We start from the raw sequence: 23,193 nt of genomic DNA, 5'->3' as shown, positions 1-23,193 counted from the left end.
GCTACAGCTGAAGGTAAGGACTGCAGCTGCTTTTTGTGCAGACAGATGAGCAGAGGTGCACAGCAGCTGCAGGTTAAATATAGCTACCCTGCCTTGATTCTTACAGATAACGAAATTTTCCATGTCTAATATTCTTGCCTGAAACATCTATTTATTTACTGCATTGTGATTTGACTCCCTGGGTCAGTGCACGTTTGCTCCTGAGCCAGACTAAGGAAGATGAGAACAGTCAAGCCCAAAGTTGTCAGTGTTTACACGCGAGTCAAGTCTGTGAGGAGTTCAGTGTCTTTACCGGTGTGTCTGATTTTTTTCCCCTGACATGTGCAGCCTCTGTTTCTAGGTGTTGAGAGTTTGTTTGTTTTGAAGAGTGTGAGGAGAGAGGAGCCTGAGGCTATCTGACACAGCTACGGTTGGAGCATCTCTTTCAACTTCTTTTCCTAGGCTGCAAATGGCCTCTGCTCACATTTTTTTTTCCTCCCTAAAATCTTCCTGCAGCTCCCCGTGTCTTTCAAATACAGTTCTGGCAAGTTGAAAAGAGATCCGTGACAGAGAGGAAAAACCCCCAGGGCCACCAGGTTGCCGTCGGTCGGTGGGGCGGGTGGGAGCTGGCAGGGACGGCTGCGGTTGTGCGGGAGCTGTGTGTGCTTCCCACCACTGCTCCGAACGCAGGGATGTTCCTGGTACCAGCAGGGCCGGGCTCTCCGCTCTGCCTGGGGGGTGCTGGGGAGAAGATGCTCAGTGCAGGTCGCTCGGGGTTTCTCTCAAACACAGCCCCGAGAGCTTCTCCCAGCTGTAGCTTTACCCAACAGGTAAGATGGGCGAGCAGCTGTTGTAACCTAGAGATTGCCCTACAATTATATAGGTTCCTCCCTTTATAATTATAACATTAAGCTGGCATAAAATCTGTAGGTTTTCCTCAAGAAATGCATAGTGATGTTTAAAATCTTTTCCCATGTAGGTAGTTTGACAAACATGAGAGCGTTGTGAAAATCATTAGCGCTAAGGGTAAAACCTCTAAATGAAGTGCCCTGGGATTTATTTACTGTGTGCTGTAGTAATAATAATTAAAACACATCCTACTGCAGGTAACTCCCACAACTTGCACTTTGCTCTGAAGCTGAGAAGCTCATTGATTAATCCATGGGGTCAATCAGTCCATCTTGTTTGGAGAGTTAATCATACAAAGTCTGTGCACCAGGACCAAGAGTGGAACAGGTTTATTTACTGCTGCTTAATCAGAGAACCCAAACTCTCCTGTAGAGTGGTGAGAGGTTTGTTTCTACTTAGCCTTTAATTGCAAAATGATCTCATTAGTGCCATAGTGAATCTCAGTACTATCCTACAGATGCATGGAATTTAAAGAAGAGCAAAGAGCAAAAATGGTTGCCCGTAAAAACTCAGCATTTGCTGAAGAGCGTGGTGCAGTTGGTATTTGCAAGATTACCCAAACCAAGCTTCTCTTTATTAGCCTTTTAATCCGAAGCTGAAACATCAGCTGCACATCCCAGTGGCTTTCAGTCCTCCTTACTGTTAAGAACAGAGGAGGGCTGTCATAATGAAACTACCGTGAAAGGTTTTTTGTCCAAGGATAAAGATGTCTATTGTGAACAAGAATGGAAGCCCACAGCGTAGTTCCTGTGGCGTTCACCAAAGAAAGGGGTAATCCTCTGAGTTATCCCAGCTCGGGGTGCTGCTTTGCAGGGGACTTCAGTCCATAGAAGTGTCCTTCTTACCAGCTTCTGGCATCCGTCCCTGGCTCATTTATTAGTTAATCGTTTCTGGAATGTCTCAGCAGGGTAGAGGGAGAGCGACAGGATCTCAAATGGGCAATGAAATCCCGAATAAAGCAATCGTTGCCAAAGCAGGTGCTGGAAACCCAGAGGTGAGGTTGCACACCCACGGTAAAGCCCTGAGCATAAAAGCGTGGAAAGCAGTGAAAAACGTCTTTAACAGTGAAAAACGTCTTTAACATGGGGTGCTAATGGATGCAGGTTCGTGTTCCTGTGCTGGAGAAGAGGCTCGAACGTGTGAGTTCCACACCATGCAAATCCAGTTCAAACTCACTGCCCTTTGAAATATGGAGAGTATCTCGCTGCCCTTGTGGTAGGAAGCTTCTGGCTTGGATTTAGAAAATTGGGGATGAAAAGACTCCTCCTTTAGCCCAGTGCTAAATACTGGGATGAGAATAGAGGGGAATATTCCCTTTACTAATACTTGTTTCTAATCAGATAAAAATAAGTGACAGTGTAGGAAGAATCCCTCTACTAACTGCCAGAACATGTCGATTTATCAAATTTTTCCACTGTTGCTCTTTTTTGAGCTAGCCTCAGAGCTGACAGTGTATGTTTTACAGTGCAGCAAGGTAGATTGATTGATCCTAAATAGAAAAGCCTTTGGGGTCTTGAGCTGATGTTTTAGCTTCGGAAAAAAACTGAGTAAAACATGTTAATGTAGAGAAAGGAGCCTGGTTTAATTGGACCAACTCCTGGCTTGCTGAAAATTAATGGCTGGCTGGCTGCTGCCAGAGTGATTCATCTTTTCTATCATGTTCTACAGTCCTTCTCTCCAGGGGTCTGTACTCCCCTCCAATTCCAATACCAAAAGTGAAATATACTTTTTTTTTTTTTTTTTTTTTCCCTTAAAAACATGTATTTTAGGTGGACCGGCTTCCAGTAAATGAAAAATAGCACTGGTGGGAATATGAAGGAGGCAGGCAGTGTCTGGGAATTGGGTTTTGTTTACTGTAGGGCTGGTTTTGTTTTGTTTGAATGGGATTTAGATCTTTTTTTAATGCACTCTCAACTCCTCATTGCTACTGGCTGACTGTACAGGTGACAGAATGAGTTTCTAAAGGATCCCGATTTCAGTGTGTTGAAATGTATTGTTCCTTTTCTTTTCATCTGGCTGTGGAAAGAGAAACCCTGTGTAAGCAAGAGCTATTAAAAGTGAATATAAAGCTGGAAAAGGTGTTGAAAGCATTTAGGTGGCTCTGGAAGTGAAACCGCTTTTCCATGTAGTTCTGCCTACAGAAATATTTTATTTTTTTTAATAAATGACTTGTGCATGAAAAAGGCTTGCAGTTTTCCCCATAAAACGTATTGGAGGCAATCCTGGCTCTGTGAAAGCAAAACAGCCTGCAAATGAACGTGAGGTAGGTAGGTGCTGACTAGTGCGTGCCCCAAACCTGCATGGATAATTTCAGCATGGAGGGGCTTGAGCTTTGGAATTTAAAGTGGGGAAATTCAAAATTTACTTTTAAGTATAAAATACTTTTCTGTGCCATTTCAAATCTATCTTACTTGCTGGCAGAGCTAGATTGCTACTCGTTTGCTGATTCGGAGGTGCAGACAGTTGACTAGCACATGGAGTCGCTTCTACCAAGCATATAATAGGTTGGGAATGTCGTGAATGTTGTATTATTGCATATTCCATATAGGAGGATTCACTGTAACTGAAGATTACAGGAAGATAAATAAAGAAAGATTTTGTTTAATGTAATTACATATGGTAAATTGTTATGGTAATTTATTATTATTCCAGTAAGGCAAATATTAGCAGTCATAGCTCAGAGATCATAAATAATGCACTGGAAAATTGGATGTAATGTTTCACATTGACCTGAGATGTGGAAAAATGGGTAGAATTGCAGCAGATTTCTGTACCATTAATTGCAAGAAGATAACATTAAGAACATGCTAAATCATGCTAAATATTTTCAGCAGATGATAGACTGTGGGGCAGTTCATTAATTCTCCTAACTCATTCATTATTTTTGTTTTTTACTCTGAGAACACCTAATGAATAATCAATGCTTTGTGAAGCCGAGGGTGTGGGCATGCACATTTTTTATATACATTCGTATGCCAACCAACATACATCCGTTTATCTCCGGCAGTTTTCTGTATCAAAGCATTTCTTAAACTGTATACTCTTAAACTTGATCACTAGGGATATGTTTATTAGACTCTGAAGTAGCTGTTTGAATTGCTGTTTTTACCTTTTACCAGTAGAGTTTGGTTCTCCCATGGTGCTATAAATATTAAATAAAGACACTAAGAGTTTATTAGTGTAATATTTTTTATGGGGACATGGTTGAAAATGTAACCTATAAAATTAGTAATGAGAGGATGAGAATTATACATTGTTTCTATCGGGTTTTACAGCCATCATTTTTTCCTATTTATGCATTGTTTTTCTTGTGCAGAAGGAGAAGGGCTCTGAGTATTTTATTAATGGTGAGAAGCAAATCTGGTTGTGTATTGAATGGTGGTATGGGGTTCACCGTACGCAGGAACGGGACAGAACTGGGGCTCCGGACTTGCATGTAGCATCGCGTGTAAGTGGAGTGGCTCAAGTCAGTTTTCATTTCCACAAAACATGGAAACAGCAACGTCCGCGGGTTCTTCCAGAGCGGTCGAAAAGCCTGTTGTACCTGGATACAGTCGTCCCTTTAGTACGAGAGAAGCAAAATCCTCTTGCCTTGATTAGCCTTTTGTAGACCAGATATTTTAGTCCCAGAACTCGACCACGTGTTTACATTTGTTCATAGGACTCCGTTTTACAAAAAAAATCACAATATTAAGTTATGACATTTCTTAATCTTTTAACCCAGTGCTAATTTGGAAATACACCAGTGGTTTGTAGGACCGAGAATCTGCCCATTTGCTTTTTGAAGTGCCTGTAAAAGTCCATTTTCCCATTTAACATTTTTATCTTGTATTTGGTTAACCTGCACGTGGGCGATGGAGGCAGCGACCCAGCAGTTTGAGTGAGAGACGGGGAGCCTGAATTTCAGGATTCAGATCCCAGCTTTGCTGGGGATTTCCGGTGTGGCCGTGGGGAATTCACTTGACTGCAGTTTGTTCCCGCTGCTGTAAAAGTTTTCTCACAGACTTGCAGAGGGGTTGCGTGAACGTAAAGAAAGATGCCTCGAAAATGTGGCCACGTAAAAGTTTATACTGCGGACTTACTTTCTCAAATAAATGAAGCTTTCCAATGAGGCACAGCGCGCTCTGTTCCACATTAGCACTTAATGGAGAAATCAGTTTGCGAGATTGTAATGCACTCACGGGGTGCCTGGGAATACTGAATGGTTTCATGCCTGTTCTTACACAACAGGTTCCTATCCACTAGAAAGCTGATTTTGGGTTTGTTTTTTTTTTTTAATTTCTAATGTGGTGACATGCAGGGGAACGCTGGCCAGGACTGCCACCCGCCCTGCAGACGTGGGGTAAGACGGATGAGTGCGGATGTATGGAAGCATTGGGCTGGAAGGGCCAGGACAGAAATACAAGTGATTTGCTAAAGATCACACAAAAGGGACATTTTTGTACATGCTCAGGACTCTGCAGGTTACCTGAACGTCAGAAATTTCCAAAGGTTACAGTTAAGCCATGCTCATCGTAATGGTGTTCGCAGAAGTGGTGCAAGGGGTGGATTTGGCGGCTTAGGTTTATCACAGTCACGCCGGGCGTAAAGGGAGCCGTTCGAGAGAGACAACTTGAAAAGCAGAGAGGATCCTGCTGTAAATAGCGGTGTGTGTTTGCTGCTTTGAAGTTCGTCGGGAAAGAAACATCTGCGCAGCGATAATCCTGCAAACCGTGGTGAAAAACAGAGTCCTGAAGGGACCCGTGCCCTGAACTGTGGGAGGATGTCCCGCCGGGGGGTGTAGCTTAATAAATCAGTGTTATCCCTCCTGCTCTTCCAGCCCTGCGCAGCTTGCCAGAGGGGGCACTTTTTAATGGACTAGGAGAAGTTACAGGAGAATGCAGAAGGATAAGGCTTAAAGTGAACTCTTTGGTTTATACCATTTATAGTCCTATTAAATTCAATATATGGCTCAGACATTTGGGGGGCAAGGAAGTTCAGTGTATTCGTACATCTTTCAAGATCCTCGCTTGATCATTTGACTCTGTCCAGCTAGCTTAACAAGCTAAATAATAAAAGGGAACAATGCAAAACTTGTTGAATTTTTTTTCACCCTGTGTCTTTTTTGAAGCAAAATACCATTTTTTTCCCTCAGATGCCCAGCAGTTTGCTGCAGACTCCTGCAGCTTTTCTGCCCGTCACTCAATACCTGCTTCAGCATATCAAATTGTCGTACTTCCTCCTTTCATAGAGAAGCAATTAAAAATGATGAGGGTAAAGGGTTAAACCTAAAAGCCTGCTAATGAGGGTGTCTTCTTGGTTTTCTTTTCATCAGGCATTTGATGCTGTTTTCAGCATAAGCTTTCGATAAGCATCACTGAACATTTTTCCAGAGTATATTAAAAAAAGTTTTGTTTTTTTACCATCCTGTAAAAATGATAGATGTGTGGCTCTGCTGTTTATCTGAAATCCTAATTACTGATGCTTCAGCTTTTGAATGTTAAATTCATGCAGTGTTCTTTAGACTTCAGACTGGTCAAAGAAAGATGGATTTGTGTCCACAGAGAGATCTAAGTCTAGTAAACAGAGCCAATGTTTGTTTATTTATTAAATTATTTAAAAGTCAAGAGTTGCATCAACTGCAAATTACATAGACTTAGAGCTTTCTAAAGGAGAAAAAGAGAAAAAAAAAGTGAAAGTTTTCTGCCATTGGATGAAATTTTAATTTCTGTTTCCATGAGAGCAAAGAATAGAGGTAACAGGTGGAATTTGAAAATAAGGACAAGATCTCCTTTCCTTGAGCTATGTTATTTATTATAGAACAATAGTTTGATATTTTTTTCCCCAAACCTATACACTTGGGAAAAATATTATATAGCTATAGATATGATGCGTATATGGTGTGTGTGTATGACAGTGCATCTCAGTAGCCACGTATCATCCCAAGGAATCATTTTCCCCGGGCAGCAATGAGGATGAGCACAGGATTCCTAACGAGCGTCCCTGCAGCCGTGCGATGGAAGCGTGAGCAGTTCGTCTACACGGTGTTGCAGACGTGTTTCCTGTGCTGTGTATGAACAGTGCCTGGCGCAGGAGCAGCAGCTCTGCCTGGCAGCGGCCGAGCGTGCCGATCCCTAATGCTCCGGCCCTGATGACTTTCTGAATTCTCCTCCCTCTGTGGTCGACACCTTCTGCAAAGCCGCTCGGGTGAGCCACGGCCTGTTGCTGCTGTTCAGGCAGCTGTGCGTGGGGCAGTCCCTCAGAGTGACTAAACGCTACGGAATCCATACGTCCTTGAAGCCTTTTTGTGCTTGCAGCTCCTAAGTACTCTTTGGAGAGGAGTTGGCTGTGGTAATTCATTGCTGAGCATTCGTCTACCTGCGCTACCTGAGAAGAGCGATGCGGAGCAGAGGCGTTGCTTGTTTAAAAAATTAGACTTAATTTCTCTCAGGATTTTCTCTGTCTCTAGTCAAGTTTCTTTTAAATGAATGGAAGTAATTAGCAAGTCACAGAGGGACTTTGTCTAAGAGGTAGCCATTTTTAGATAATGGAGCATAAAAGTCGACACGGTGACATATGACACCAGAGCAGCATATTGGAGTCACGCGCTGTGTCTTAAGCAGATGTTTAAGTACTTTGAGTACTGAAATCACTACGTACACATATAGGAAGGGATATATTTATTTTTTTTTTCCTCAGGCTACTAGTACACTGTAGGGCTTTCTTTTAATCTCAATAAAATCAAAGTAAGCTCTGAATGGTTTTTAATGTGCAGTCATTATCACTCCTTTCTCTCTTCTTCAAATGTCTTTTTGTATATGATATGTGGGTGCTTCAGGAGGTAGAGATGGAACTCACTTTTTACATTGCCATTACATAGCAGAGCAGTGCAATAATACACCGACTGATGTACCTCATTTCTAACAACGCTGATGGCATGGAGCTGAAAATAAATAACGTATTAGCAGTGAAGCGCTCAGTGTGTTCGCACATATTTATTATAGCTGTGAATGCGGGGGAGATTTGCAGAAATTCCTGAGAGATGAAGGAGATCTCGCAGCGGGGTGGTCCCCAGGGGCGCAGGGCATTTCCCCTGGCAGCACCAGCTGCCTCGTGCATCTCTGAGGCCATCTCGGTTTCTCTGAGTGTGCGGCGTTGGTTCTTGTAGGTGCCACCAAACTGTCTGTGTGTTTAACCTCATTCAGTGTTTTCATGAATTTTTATTTTTCAAACTAGTCTAAAAACTGTGTCTTCACTGTTCAAGCAAGCAGGCCCTGGCATGGGTCTGAGGATTGACCTGGGATCGCCCGTACGGTCAGATTGATGGTAGCACCGCAGAGTTTTGGAGTTAGTGTTGACCGCACGCTGTCCCCAGCAGGCCATTTAGAAGTGAAACCTTGTTTTGGGGAATAAGAAATTCTGGCCTTCGGGAGATGAGCTGTGCTATGCCGGTTGACCTCAAGGCCAGAGCATTGGCTTGCTAGCCTGGGCTGGTAGCCCTGAGCACTGGTTGGGTTTGGGTGGGAAGGCCCGTGCGCTCCGTGGCACACGGCACCTCAAGAAGGGCCCGAGCTCCAGCTCTGGCAGTGCTGAAGTTTGAAGTCTCAACACAGTCGTGTATTTTTTTTAAGTTTGGCTTCCAATTTGTACATCTGAGCTTTGAAGTTTGAGATAATTCCTGGCTTTTCTGGAAACTATGGAAGACTCAATCCCATAGGCTTTCTTCTTTATTTATTTAACTGGATGGAAGTCTCACCTTTGTAAGAAAGATCCCCTCCTGTAGACTGCTGAATACCTGCCCTGTGACTGAAAGCACGGGTCCCAAGAGCTTCAAACTGTGGTCAAAGTAGCGATTAAGTAATATCCTGTCCCTTAAAAAATAGACCAAAGTTTCATTTAAACTTTGAGTAATGCAGGAGATGCTGCTTCCTCTTACACTGAAAAACATTTGTTATGCTTCTGGAGATAAAAAGCAGAGATAGCTGGACAAATGTCTCGAATACAGCGTTTTAGATGAGATAGGTGTGGAGGTTATTTCCCGCAGTCTGAGCTACAGTGAAGAGTAAAGATGGGCAAATCCCTGCTTTCCCAAAAAAACCCAAAGGACTTTTGTTTTCTCTGGCTTCCAGATTAAATGAGATTTTAATGATGTAGTCTATGACAATGAAATTGCTTAAAAGCATTACCCACATTTTTTTTAGATACCGGATAACTTTATCCATCATCTTTTTTATAAATCAATGTGTGCCATATGCTGTTTGTGTCCAATAATTACTGCAGCATTAGGTAACGCTTCCCACCACACACACATAAAAATGCACAGATGTGGTCTACATAGATATATATGTGGTATGGAAAGCCATTGTAAGACATACAGTTATGGCATGATCACAGCACCCCGGTTACTGAGAGGTGCAGTTTGGTGAAGGAGGGGATGGATTTTCCCTTCCTCCACTACAGTCTGCTCCTCATTTTCCGTACTGTGATGGTGCCGGGGCTTCGGCGGCAGGACTGGTTGAGCAGCTTCCTGCCTGTTTTTTTCTTTGGCCTGTGCCATCCCTCGGATAGTTTTATTTAAATCCAGATTAGTCCCTGATTCAGCTCAAAGCAGCACTGCGGAAGCACTCGGCTATGGTATGGGGAGAAGGGGATGGCTGGGGTAAAGCTGGCCCAGGAGCCTCGCTCACTGGATTGCCACTGCATCCCTTCTCCTCCCACCACAGCCGGTCTAAGTAGGATTCATCTGACCTAGCTTTTCTTCTGCAAAAATTAAGTGCCTGCTGAAGCTGCATCTGACTTGGACGAGCAGGTTTTCCTTATCTCGGGGCAGGCCAGGAGCATCGCTGCAGAGCACTCACAAGTCGCAGCACAAGAACCCCTGTAACGATCCTGGCTAGAAAGCTGTATATCCATTCTCACTCACTTGGGATGTTTTTACAGGTACAATATGTTTTCCTTCACCACACGTGTGTTCCGCTCCGTGGATTACTCGAATGGCAGAAAGTGGTGTGTCTCCTGTGTGATTAGCTGCAGGTTCAATTTCTATCAGATTTGTCAATTTTGTCATATAATACTTTGGGGTTTTTTCCAGCCTAATGTATGTGACATGTTTCATAATGCCAATAAAAGTAGTTTTGAAACTAGACTGTAAAAGAATTTGACCAAAAAAAGCCAAAAATAAAAATATTGGCAACTGGGGAGCTTTGATCTGACAGTGTAGTCTTTTAAATGACAAGTTGTGGTTTGCAAAGGGAAGTTTTACAGTTCTTCCTTGCAGTAGTTGTAACGTGTGGAGGGGTTGACCAAGGTGGGATTGCAGCTCTGGTTGAGGAGGTCCGGTTCCAGCAGTGGATGCAATCCACAAAACGGTTTAAATTTTTTTTTCTTTGTTTAAGTTTTTTGGTTTTATATTTCTGATAACGGAATTGTTATGGGCTTTTGAATTTCAGTTAAGAATGTGAAAATAGGCTATCTGGTAAGTAGGTTATTGAAGGGTTAGGGAAATGGAGAACATTTCGTGCAAAAAAATATCCACAGTGTGGGTAATAGACTCCAGTCGAATTTAAAAGATAATGGCGACAAGGGAGAAATCCACTTGTAGAAATGGGGAACAGCTGTGTTTGAGATCTAATGAAACTGTATCAAATACTTTAAAAATGGCTTACAACTTCTTCCCTGGGGAGCAGAGATAAAGCACAAGAGCACTCCTGAAAGGTCGAAGAAACAGTTAAATCATTTCCTTGATGGTTATTAGAGATATAGAAGACATCACTGAAAATTAAATGTCTGAAACTTGTATTTGATTGCTTTCCTTATCACGCCAGTCTCACACGTTTCTTCCATCTCTTGCTCTCTGTTCTAGTAAAATTTAATAACTGTGCCGGTAACAAGGGAGTTCGGTATGAAACCAACAGCCTGGACTTCAAGGTGAGAGCGGATGGGACCATGTATGCTGCCCACCAGGTGCAAATGTCCTCCAAGCAGCTGATCCTGATGGTGACCGCGTGGGATCCCCAGACCCTGGGCAGGTGGGACGCGATTGTCAGGTTTCTGGTGGCAGAGAAGTCGCAACACAATGGACACAAGGTAAGAAGTTTTCTGAGTTCTTCTTATTTCATCCTTCCTTTGCCTGTGTTCCCCAAACCTTTAAAAGTTACATGCGGTGGTGGATTGTTCGTGTTGCCTGGTCTGTGCTTCCTAAGGAAGTGTCCAGCTAGAAGATACCAGGAGCAGCATCAAATTTCTTGCAAAAGATCCTTGAACCTCCCTGACAGAAATGATTTAAGGTCACCAGTGAGGGAAGTGGTTTTTAAGTTCATACTTCTGTATTTTTAAGTGACCTCCTGGCTGTTTTACACTGCAGGTTCTATACCTTGTGTTTGCATCTCACTGCTAATACTCTCTCTCGACTTGAAATAAAACCTGCAAATGAAGGGTGCCGCCCTCTCTCCAGAGTCAAAGTCAACCATCTTCTTAAGAAATACGAGGTTAAGTTCAGATTTCTTTTGTGACAGCGTAGACCTGGAGTCACATACTGGTTGCTGCTGCCGTGCCGCTGAGACATCTCCCTGGTTTCCACAGTGATTCCTTTCTCTCCGTGAGCCATCTGCATGGCCCTGCAGCTCCGTGGGGGCTTCCAGAGGGGAGATTTGGGCTTGTTCCCTTCCGATGCAGCAGGGACAGGGAGCGTTGCTGCTGCCTGATGAGGCACGTACGCTTACACGCGGCTCAGGCCAGTGGGGCAGCGAAGCACAACATGGCATTGCAGTGGCAAACATCCCCTCCACTCAATGCCGGCATCTTCCCTTCCGCCCAGCTGAAGAATAAAAAGCCAGCACTATTCAGTATTTCAGACAGAAGGTTACAGATGCTTTCTTTCTTTTTTAGTCTCATACCCGTAGCAGGAAGGATCTGTCCCTGCCCAGCAGTCTGAGAGCAGCCTTGCTTCAGTTCAATGCAGCGGTGGGCTGCACGGTGCCATTGTCAGTGGGGACTGCTCCCTGGAAACACACTTCTTCTGGGCTGCTCCTTGAGTAGCTGTCTCTGTCCCCCCTCTTCCTTATCATCTTTGGCAGCAGCAGTTCTCCACCTTTTAATTTTCTTCTCCTTCCTTTTCAGTGTTAGTCTGGGCTGAAGATCCTGTAGTACACTGCGTAAACGCAGTTATATTGTCTGGCGCCTCCTCAGAAAATCCAATTCTGTGCTGGTTGGGAGGTTACATTTAAGCAGGATTCGGCAGGAAATGGGCTGAAGAGCCTGATTTATTGCTGGATCTTGAAGACCTGCAGAGCAAGGATGAAGGTGTGTGTCACTGGGGAACGGTCATGGCTAGGTCAGGGACAGACAGGGTCACTTGGCTGTGACTGTAGTTTGGATTAATGCACCTCAATAATTGCCAAAATAGCAAGACTGGCCCCTCCTCTCCTCTTTTCTGCGGTGCTTGGGCAGAGAGGGCAGGGCAGGGAGGGAGGGGGGAAGAGGAGAGACTTTCTGTGCCGTGTGGTCCGAATGCTGCCGTGTGAGTCTGTGCCTTTTGGGAGAATTTTTGCCATGTGTGAGACAAGAAGAAAAAGACTTGGAGAGACTTAAATCTAGCAGTTGCCCAGTGGGCTGACCCCTGAGGTTTTGCATGGCTTAGAGTCGTATAAATACATTTCTGCTGCTCTTCAGTGAGGCTCTGGCTTGTGCAAGATATAATTAAGCCCTGTATGTTATGTCAACTGTATTTGCCATTTTCTAACCAAAGAAATACTGCTTCCTTCTAAAAGTAATTAAATATTGAAGGAACAAAGTAAGGTGTCTTATATACTGCTTTAAATTCCTTCTCAGTGTAGCAGAAAGAAAACCAAATAAGCACGCATTTCTGTTTTAGTAAAATATTTGGTTGGAAATTCATCTAATGTTAATGTAAGCTGAACTCTGGTTCAAAACAGAGAGAGCTAAGCTTTTTAAAATTCATATCCCTCCTTTCTAAAAGCCTTATTAGTGTGTAGTTTGAGGCTGGAAAAATATGGGAAACAAGACTAATGACAAGGTCATAAGCAGTTTTATTGTGGGTCCCTATAGCAGGCATCCGACTTGGGTTTTATTTAAATGCTTATGCTTTTTGCAAGCAAAATAATCCTTTGTTTACTGCAGAAATAAATATGATTATAAGATTATTTTAAAAAATAATAGTGTTTATGCTGAAAAAAAACCCCCAAAACCTAACAATATCCAGTTCAATGTGTTTCAGGCCATGACCCTGATATACTACATTTCATGGCTTTTACTAGAAACAGATTTCACATTTGGTTTTGTATAGTATAATACAACTCAAGCAGAACTACATAATTTTTTTAGACATTTCAGACTATTGTGTTATATTCAGGATATGGAGATGGAAAATATAGGAGAGAAAGGAGGAGGTGACTTGAGAGAGGGAGAGAGACCAACTCTCTGTTCCAGCACATACATCCCTTTCCATTTTACTTTGTAAATTTGTGACTGATTTTGTGAAAATGCCGAACAGTGCCTTACTGCACCTACCGATCTCCGTTTGCTGGCACCTACAGCACAAACAAGTCCTTCTGCCTTGCTCGCCTATCCTCTGTGTTGCTGTTGGCTTCTCCATGACTGATGGCCCTCAGCTGGGGCAGCCCCGCTGATTTACCTCTGAAAGGATAAATCAGAATCAGTTCACAATTATCCATGGATTAAAGCTTCATGGAAACATGATTAGCCCTCCTGGAATGGCCATTATTAGACACATGGCTTATTATGGAAATTAATACAGAATAAATGTTATAGGAGAAGTCGACATTGTTGGGATACTGGCTGAGGTCATGGGGGACCAGAAGTGAGGTCCCTGCTCTGCTGCAATTGAGAGGTATCTGAGGATAAACCCCTCAATACATGGTCCTTTGGACTTGTGATCCTTTATTATCACAAAATATAAGACTGGAAATCTGCGTAATGGGCTGGGAGATCTTTGGTGGTGGCCAGCATGCTTTCAGGGTGGCAGGTTAGTTCAGGATGGCTCCCCTTGCGCGCTTTCATTGCAAAACAAGAGGTTTTGGTGTCTATACGTGGACCTGAGATGCCACAGCTATGCCGTTACTCTTGGTGCAAGCTGACATTTTAATGGTGGGTGACCCAATACAATGACAGTTTCCCCTCCTTCATAGCGGTGGCCTTATAAATGTGCTAATTGCTTTAGATGACTGATTAACCTGGGCAAATCTGCAAATTTTCACTGGGAACCACTGTAATGAAAGAATTCTAACTACTACATTAAAGTTCAATGCTACTAGGATGAAATGATAGCAAAGAAGGTAAATATTTTTAGAATGTATTTTATGATACATGAAGCATACATTTCCCCCTCCTCCCCAGCAAACACTTGAACGTAAACTTTTTTTCTGGTTAATACAAGTGATGTTAGCAACTCTAGAAACTTTTTTTGTTCAGTCTTGCAGGAAACCTGATAGCAATTCAATTAGAAAATGCAAATGAGGTCACATATTTCCCACAGGAGTGCTGAATTACCCCAGAGGAAACCGAGTGATATTCTAGCATAACAATAAATACTTAAGATAAAGTTTCTTGTACTGTTCTTGTCTGGCTGATGGTTGTTGCAATTGAAAGTATCAGTCGGACCTGTGGGTATAATTTGGACAGAAGAAGAGAAAGAAAGGAAATAAAAGAAAAAGGTTTTTTATGAAATAATACAAAGTCCTTGTAGCTTGTGTCAGCATTTATGAAAGATAAAGTTGAGTGGGATAATGCTCCAGACGAAAACAAAGTAAAGCTAGGCTTTACTTATCTGGAATTAGCAGTGCAATGTCTTCTTTTCTAAGAGTGCATGCTATTATTTCCAACAATTGGATATTGATTCAACCAAAAGTCTAAAAATGAAGATTATGTTTGTGCACAGTGACATTGCTGAAGACTTCAGTCTTCACAGTGTCCTCTGTTTCTTAGTTGCAGAAACTCAAGTCTTCCTAAGTACGTGGACAGGTGTATAGCCATTTGTGCTTCACTTCCCACACCACCCTCTGTCTCCATACAGTCCAAGCTGCTCCTCATCGCTCCTCGCTAATCAACGTCCTCCACTCCCTGTGTTGGCTTGTCCCATCTGAAGTTCTGGCCCACTCTTTCATATTGATCTTTTCTTTATTTTTCGGTGCTTGTATGTGTCTAAGCATGTTAAGGCACATCTGGCAAATTTTCTTCTTTATTAGTTTATGTATTTTTATGTAGTTCTCACCTCATGAGTTAAAATACGGATCATAGAAAGGAATTCACAGCAAAAGACCTTGGAGATACAGGATATATTCAGTACATGTAGGATGCCAGTCATCTGCTGCCCGTGACTTATTTTAGGAAAAAAGTATTGTTTTCTTTGAATCATGTTTATGCTAACCTAAGTTTCTTATTGTCTTAGCTTCTCAAATTCTAAGCATGGAAGTACATAAATTTTTGCAATGTTAAATCACTGGGAATTGTACAGTTAAAATCCTACAAATATATGGGTATCCAGCTAGCGTTTAAAACATTGAGAACTGTCGGAAATCAATCCTCGCTTAAGCCCAGCTTGTGTTTTATTATGTCTCGTCTTATTTTGGGTTTCTTTCGTAACCCAGGTATGAGTCCACAGCCATTCAATATGAATGTGAAAAGCTGATTCTTAGAGGCAGAGGGTTTTTTTATTTCAAGCCTTTAAATAATCATCTCTGGCATTTTACCTGGCTGAGATTTTAAATTCCAGTACAGCCTTTTATTGCTGATCACAAATACAAAGGTCTCTGGGCAAGGAAAGGCTTATTCAGCACCAATCTTCTTTCGTTCTCGGTTATTGTGCTAGCCAGGATGCTCTGCGCGAGGCCTGGGAGCGATGAAGATGTAGCCTTCCCTTGATGGAAGAAAATGGCAGCATAAGTGGGAGTTGTGCTTCCAATGCTCCCGGTCTTCCTGATGCTCTGAAATGGGTGCGCCTGTGTCTTGGGTTTGCAAGGCAAGGTTTTGGTAGCGGGGGGGCTACAGGGGTGGCTTCTGTGAGAAGCTGCTAGAAGCTCCCCCTGTGTCTGACAGAGCCAATGCCAGCCGGCTCCAAGATGGACCCGCCCCTGGCCAAGGCTGAGCCAATCAGCGCCTCTGTGATAACATATTTAAGAAGGAAAACAAAGGCGTTAAAGGAAACTTTTGCAGCCGGAGAGAGGAGTGAGAAGATGTAAGAAACTCTGCAGACACCAAGGTCAGTGCAGATGGAGGGGGAGGAGGAGCTCCAGACACCAGAGCAAAGATCCCCCTGCAGCCCGTGGTGAAGGCCATGGTGAAGCAGGCTGTCCCCCTGCAGCCCATGGAGGAAGGATGAGGGGGTGTAGAGATTCCACCTGCAGCCCGTGGAGGACCCCACGCCGGAGCAGGTGGAGGCACCTGAAGGAGGCTGTGGCCCATGGGAAGCCCACGCTGGAGCAAGTTCCTGGCCGGACCGGTGGACCCGTGAAGAGGGGAGCCCACGCCAGGGCAGGTTTGCTGGCAGGACTTGTGACCCCGTGGGGGACCCCACACTGGAGCAGTTTGCTCCTGAAGGTCTGCACCCCGTGAGAGGGACTCCATGCTGGAGCAGGGGAACGATGAGAGGAGTCCTCCCCCTGAGGATGAAGCAGCAGAAACACCGTGAGATGAACTGACCATAACCCCCATTCCCCGTCCCCCTGTGCCGCTGAGGGGGGGAAGGTTGAAGCCAGGAGTGAAGTCAAGCCCGGGAAGATGGGAGGGGTGGGGGGAGGTGTTTTAAGACTTGATCTCATTTCTCATTCCTCTACTCTGTTTTGCTTAGTAATAAATTAGATGAATTCCCTCTCTAAGTTCGGTCTGTTTTGCTCGTGACGATAATTAGTGAGTGATCTCTCCCTGTCTTTCTCTCGACCCAAGCCTTTTGTTATACTTCTCCTTCCCGTCCCGCTGGGGGAGGGGTGAGTGAGTGGCCGTGTGGCACCCAGCTGCTGGCTGGGCCTAAACCACGACAGCCTGGAAGAAACGGGAGAGCGAGCTGCTGCATTTGTTGCCTTCCCTTCCTTCCTCCGCGTTGGGATGAGATGTTACACATGGCATCAGGGTGATGGAGTTTGCCCCATCAAACTGTGTTATCCCTAGAGAGGGGCTGCAGAAATGAGACTGTGTTTGTCATCCTGCCTTTTTCTGGCCATATTTATACACATTTTAAGTACTGGGTCGTTATGCTGGGGCTGTCCTGTTTGACTACCTCTGGGGGGGATCCCAGGCAGTAACTAAGTCCAGTAAAATGGCAGCCGGCATCATTTTTATGTCTTTGTCCTCATCAGTGAAACAAGGTCTTGGCTGATCGCAGATCACACGGTACATACAGAGATTTCTGTTTGCTTTAGCTAACTTGTGAGACATTGTTTGGGGTTTTAACAGATCAGTGGAAAAGATCAGAAAGTGGATGACCAATAAATTAATATCATACAATTGTAACCAGTGAAATTGCTCATGTCAATTCTGGAAGTCTAATGAAGATGTGTCAGGTGCTCTTGTCTGACCTCATGCTTAAGTGAATTTGAACATCTAGCGGTTAATCATAGCATGAGATGAACATGCTGTTTGTGAAAACATATGAACTTGGTCTGATTTTCAGGTGTGTTGAATCACATTGCCTTGCACTGAAACCAAGATAAGATATGACATGCAGGTGCTCATTGCCTTGGAAAATCAGCCCACTATGGGAAGTTTCCGAGTGCTGCACTTGCTGCATTTAGTTCTTAAATAGTCAGCATCTTACCAAGGGTCAGGCTCAAAGCCCTACTAGAATGATCAGCTGTAAGTGAAATTCACTGCAGATCTGTCTTCCTTCAAACAAAAAGAAGTCCTGAGGATTGAACTGCCTAGGCGGAAATATTTTTTTTCTGATAAAACAAAACCCTTGGACTGCTGCGTACTGCCTGCCTGTGATGTGCGCCTTGCCCTTGCGAGATCAAAGCCTTTGACCTCTGGTTTCACGTTCTTTGTTGTTAACTGCTAAAGTCTGACTACCGCTTTCAAAAAAATATTTTGGACTGAATCTCCTAAAAAAACCCTTCATTGTTGTGGTAATCCATTGACGGTTGTGAATAAACATGAGTTTGAATAAAGACAAAAATTGCTTGATGCAGGCACATCTATTAAAATAAACATTTTTGTAGGGGCTGTGAGCATCCACCTATCTTTTCTTCAGTCCAGCAAGCTGAGACAGGTTGGTAGTTAGAAGCTCGGGGTGGAGAAGGGCTTTGGTTCCTCCCAACCTCTGGAGGCCAGGTCCTTGCTCGCTGGACGTGGTCCATGGTGGTGGAGACGCGGCACGTTCCTCCCCGTGGCGCTGCTGGCTGGGGAGCAAGGACAGCTGGCCAGGCGCGGGTGGCCAGCGTGGCCAGGTGGGCTGAGCGGCTGTCGCTACCACCAGCGAGGAGTGGGATTTCAAAACTGGCTCCATCCAGCAAAGCGTTTAAACACGTGCTTAAATTTCATCATGCAAATGGAGATAAAGTGAATGTGGCGGCGTGTTCAAATTTAAGCATTTGCTTAGGTGCACTCCAGAATTGGGGAATGAAAGAAGAACAGCCTTTTCTCAAGAGCCTCTTGAAATAACCAAAGGGTAACTTGAAAGGGCAAACTCGCACGCTAGCGCTGGGGAGAAGTACCAGAATGAATTACTTTGCTTTGTGCTAAAGTAGCCATGGTGCTTGTGATCTCTTAAATCTCCTGTGATCTTTTTACTTGCAAACATTATGGAGAGAAGGAGTATTGTTATATTTAATTCATTATGATTATTTTAATTCATGTATCTTTTGAACCTCATGGCTTTAGAAAAATAAAATGAGATTAAAATTTTTCACAGGCTTGTTAAGGGGTAGATTTGCTCCTGCTTCTTTCTGTAATGAAGAACAATTGTAGTAGGCTGAGTTCTAGAAGCAAAAAGAAATGTATATTGGAACATTTTTTCAAATTATTTGTTAGAACTTTTATCTGGGTAGAAGAACTCAGCTTGCTATATACATTGATACATTTTTCTCGACAAGATATGTGCAGAATGAGAGAACTAATAGTTACTAAGAGCTGCAATAGTGGTTTTTACTTTATAGTATATGACGAGATCTACCACCTTTATTCCTGTCCTATAGGTGTCTGAACAGGTAACAAGTCTGTAGTATTCTGTAATTTAATAGCCATGCTCTTGAGAAGTACTTGTAGTTCTGAAGCCATTGTGTATGGCTTCTTCCAATTATGAGAATGACATTAACTTGAAGGTAGAAGTGTCTTTTTGTAAACACTAGAAGGTAGAGTACAACAGTAATTTAGATGTTTCTTAAACAATCCTACCTATGAAGCACTGTGAGATTAGATCTTACAAAGGGAATGTGAAAAGGTCAAGTTGATGTGTGGAGCTTTACAAGGAGACAGCCTCATCAGAACTTTTCATGTTGGGATAAGATGTTCAAGCCTTAAAATGAGTGAGAAAAGTACATCGAGAGCTGGGCTTTGTGGGTGATGTCATCTTCTGCTGTTCACTGAAGGCTCTTGTAATATTCAGAGCCTGACAATGACAAGAAGAGTATCACAGGTGCTTGAAACCTGTGGGAACCATAAAAGATTCCACCAAAGGCAGATGGATTTCTTGTGTACCTGCTTTGGTATGTGATTCTTCCAGAGAATGGAAGAGGAAGAGCATCGTTTGAAATCTTGAAAGCAGTGTGCAGTCCAGAAGACACCTCTAATCATCAGTGTGGTGTGGTACCACAGAATAAGTTTCAACACAGCTCTTCCTCTCCACCCCAGCCGAAACTTCCCTCACCTTACAGACACCTTTCGCATTTCATGTCTGCTCAGTAACGAACGTGAGCGTGCATTGCCTGCAGGTGTCCTTATTCTGCTAGCACAAAAGCGAAACATATTGAAGAGCTCTGGTGACTTACAGATTTCAACTTAAAATGGTGATAATTTACCAGACAGAATTTACACAGAAGGTGTGGGTGAGTTCAGGTGATGTCTGAATTTCAATTAAATTGTACTGGGAAATCAAAATCATCTGTCCCAGCGGGGGTCACCTGGTCAGCAGCCACCTCACAAGCCATGTTCTGCCTCAAGGCACAAGCTCATACGTTAGCTGCAGTCCGTGTCTGCAAGGTCCTTATCTGGGCCCCTAACCTTGATAGGTTTTCTGATCAACGAGAGTAACCTGCTTTTGTTGTTTTAAATAAGAGTCTTCTATGGCAACCTTGTGGGTTTCACCAAGAGCTAGTACGTGTCTCTTTTCTCTGGAGTCCGGACTTAGGATTTAACTACCATTGCGCTAACTAGGGGCCCTGCTGCATCTTGTGTAAAGAAAGGATCTTCTCCTGCCTGACTTACAAACTGGAGTGTTGTGTTCTCCCTATTAAAAATTTCCTGCTCTTGCCTATTATTCTTCTTCAGCCTTTTTCTTGCTTTGCAGCTACAACGCTAAGGAACATCTTGATTCTTCGGTCAACGCTGATTGCGTTTTGTTCGTTATATCGGATAAAATTTTCCAAAGTCTGCAGCGCCAGCCAGATACCTAACAAACTCAGATTTGCATGCATGCCTCGTTTGTCAGCTCTCAAGGAACAGAGTGCATACGGGCGGTTGCTCAGCTTTGACACGGACTCCTTGGGAGAGAGGGGCATTTGGCATGGCCAAGGCATGCGTGTGCATTTCACATGGCTCATTCTCCTCCTCTGGGGCCACTAACTCTGATAGAGTTTAGTCAAACTTTTTCTTCCCTGTCAGCTGATGTGTTCTAGAAGCTCGTGCACTTGCCAAATCTGACAATTTTTCTTACTAATTGACTCTAATGTGAACTGCTCTATGCAGCCCCACTGCTAGCTGATAAAAAAAAAAGTAATGAATTTTTGCCTAACTAGCTGATTTAATTAAAATGTTTTATACTGTAATTGTATGGTTTCTATAAATGGAGAGGTAATTTTGTTTAATGAGTTCCTAACCAAACATAACATTCCTGACTGTATGTAGCCAGATTTCATAAAGGTCACAAACGCTGAGATTCCAGTGTTTGCTTTTGTAAGTCGTGATGATCAAACAGCTTGATTTGGCACTTGAAATATTCTGCCAGGATTGGTTCCCTCTATTCCTGTTTATACCAGAAATTATTAGTATAGTTTCAGGAGCAGAGGGGGTTCTTCTCTGTATCTGAACACTGTTCATTATCTTTAAAGTAGAAGTCTACTGCCAAAATCACGTCTCATTGTCAATTAGTGGCTTCTCTGCAAACACATTAATTTTATGCCCCTGCTGAAGAGCTGTGCACATTGGAACATCTTGCTGCTAAAACACTAGTTTTCAGAGCACTTTGACACAAATCATTCATGAATAGCAATTTATGCCATGATGGTAATGGGACGTGACATGAAGCTATCTTTGATTAAATTTACCACAGCTTACAACTATTAGTAAATAGAGCTAATATAGGTAGTCATAACAGATTTCTGGAAGGTGGATAAGGAGAAAAACAGATTAGGGATTCCTAAAGAATACCATCACGTAGATCGACTGTAATAAAAGAAAGTCTAAAATAAAAAAGTCTGATTTTCCTAAAACTATTTTTTTCCTGTCTCCAACTTTGGCAAATTCAGCAATGACCTAAATAGAAAAGAATCAATTACCCTAAAATAAATAAATTTTCCTTTTGTTCTGCAACCCTTTCATTATACTGTATGAGAACACAAAATGAAATATCTCTCTCTGCTAAAAGATCAAAAACTGGGGAAATGGTGCATTTTGGGAAAAAAGGGCTCATTCGTCCTCCACTGCCGTCCCTGATATCAGCAAAATGTTGTCTCCTTAGAACAGAATTCATGCAAATGTTTATTTTGCAGCGCTCTCATGTTCTCTTTGTTAAAGAACTAAGCTATATTTTCATTGTCTTATTTTCTGTTTGGTAAATATCATTTTCTCCTGTCCTTTCTGCAGCTACCATGGAAACAAGCAAAAATGCTTCAGATTAAATATTTTTAAATAGATTTTTTCCTTGGTAGAAAATGGTACCAGTTTTCAAAATGCGTACTGTTATAGGAGATGAAGGGAAATATGTTTGAGCAATGGACTAAAGGTGGCTTTGTATCACCTTGTATTGATAAAAACATATTAAAAACACGGTGCCTCAGTTAAACCCTAGGAGTGACACTAGAAACAGAGCAAGCCAAGTATTATTTCTCTTCTGAAAAATGTCTACTGCGAAGCGTTAAAGATCCTGTAAAAATAATAAGACCGGCATATAAATAAAGCACAGGTTAAATCGTAAATAATTTTGATACTTGGGAAATAAAAGCCTTATTACCTCTCCTCCGATCGCAAGTACTTTTTATTCCAAGTGCAAGGATAATATATTTTAGTGGTGAATCTAGAGCATTTTGTTTTGCGGGTTGAGCCCTATAAAATTAATAATCTCCAACAAACGTACCCTAAGACACACTGTTATTTATATGCAGGGAATGGTGGCTTATTTACCCAAACATGAGAGTGATCCAAAATGTTCAGCTAAGCAGGAACACAAAATATGATATTATATTATGTAAATGGGTTTGTGATACGCTCTGCTGGATAATAACTTCCAGATGTCTCTGTAGCCAGAGGCTGACGGATATCAAAGGCAGGTTGGCCGGGAGGGGAGACGTGCCAGCTGGCGAGACTGGCTACTGCTAAGTGTAGCGGAAGGTGAAAGCTGGTATTTCTTCACGCTCGCTGGTTTTATTGGTGGACTAGTGAAAAGTCAGTGGCTCGCAGCCTTCTCTTGACGAGCAGAGATGGAGCTTGGAGGGCTGTAGGGATCCCATGTGTCCTGTTCTTTCAGTGAATTAGTTTTCGACTTCTTTTGTGAGTAGGGGTTGAGTGTAGCCCGAGTCTCCCAACCAATTAAAGGCTGACAAGGCATGGACCCACAGTGGCAGGAGCCCATAGACAGCCGCTACCTAGATGGCTATTCTGCCTTGTCTTTAATTAGCAGCGCTAAACGCAGACGAGGAATCTCCCTGAGCTCTCAACGCCGTGGTGTAAATGGCTTGCCAGTTTGGAGTAAGGTTTCCTAAATCCGTTTGCTTTTAAAGTACGACAGTCCCTAGGGGTTTAGCTACATGTCGTCTTCTGAATGCAGCAGGTTGTATTCACCATCATTAAATGTGATGCTAGACTGAAAAGGAACTGGAAATTACTCCTGTAGGATGCCATTGAAGTTACTGACATGGACTTCAGGAAAGCCACCTTCTGTGGAGCAACCTTTGAGGAGAAGGATCTTTGCACAATCCTTATAGATGA

At 43.1% G+C, this 23,193-nt stretch overlaps 1 protein-coding gene across 1 annotated transcript in view; it reads left to right on the top strand.

Moving 5' to 3' along the window:
- The window catches only part of CDH4 (cadherin 4), a 457,956-nt gene that overhangs the window by 266,200 nt on the left and 168,563 nt on the right, over window positions 1-23,193 (top strand). Inside the window, exon 3 of the mRNA XM_054845867.1 lies at window positions 10,730-10,953. Within this exon, the coding sequence (XP_054701842.1) occupies window positions 10,730-10,953 (224 nt within the window). The remainder of the gene's footprint in view (window positions 1-10,729; window positions 10,954-23,193) is intronic.

Source organism: Grus americana, chromosome 17 (assembly GCF_028858705.1).
Source record: "Grus americana isolate bGruAme1 chromosome 17, bGruAme1.mat, whole genome shotgun sequence".
Classification (NCBI taxonomy): Eukaryota; Metazoa; Chordata; class Aves; order Gruiformes; family Gruidae; genus Grus; species Grus americana.
This window is presented reverse-complemented; position numbering and strand designations above follow the sequence as displayed.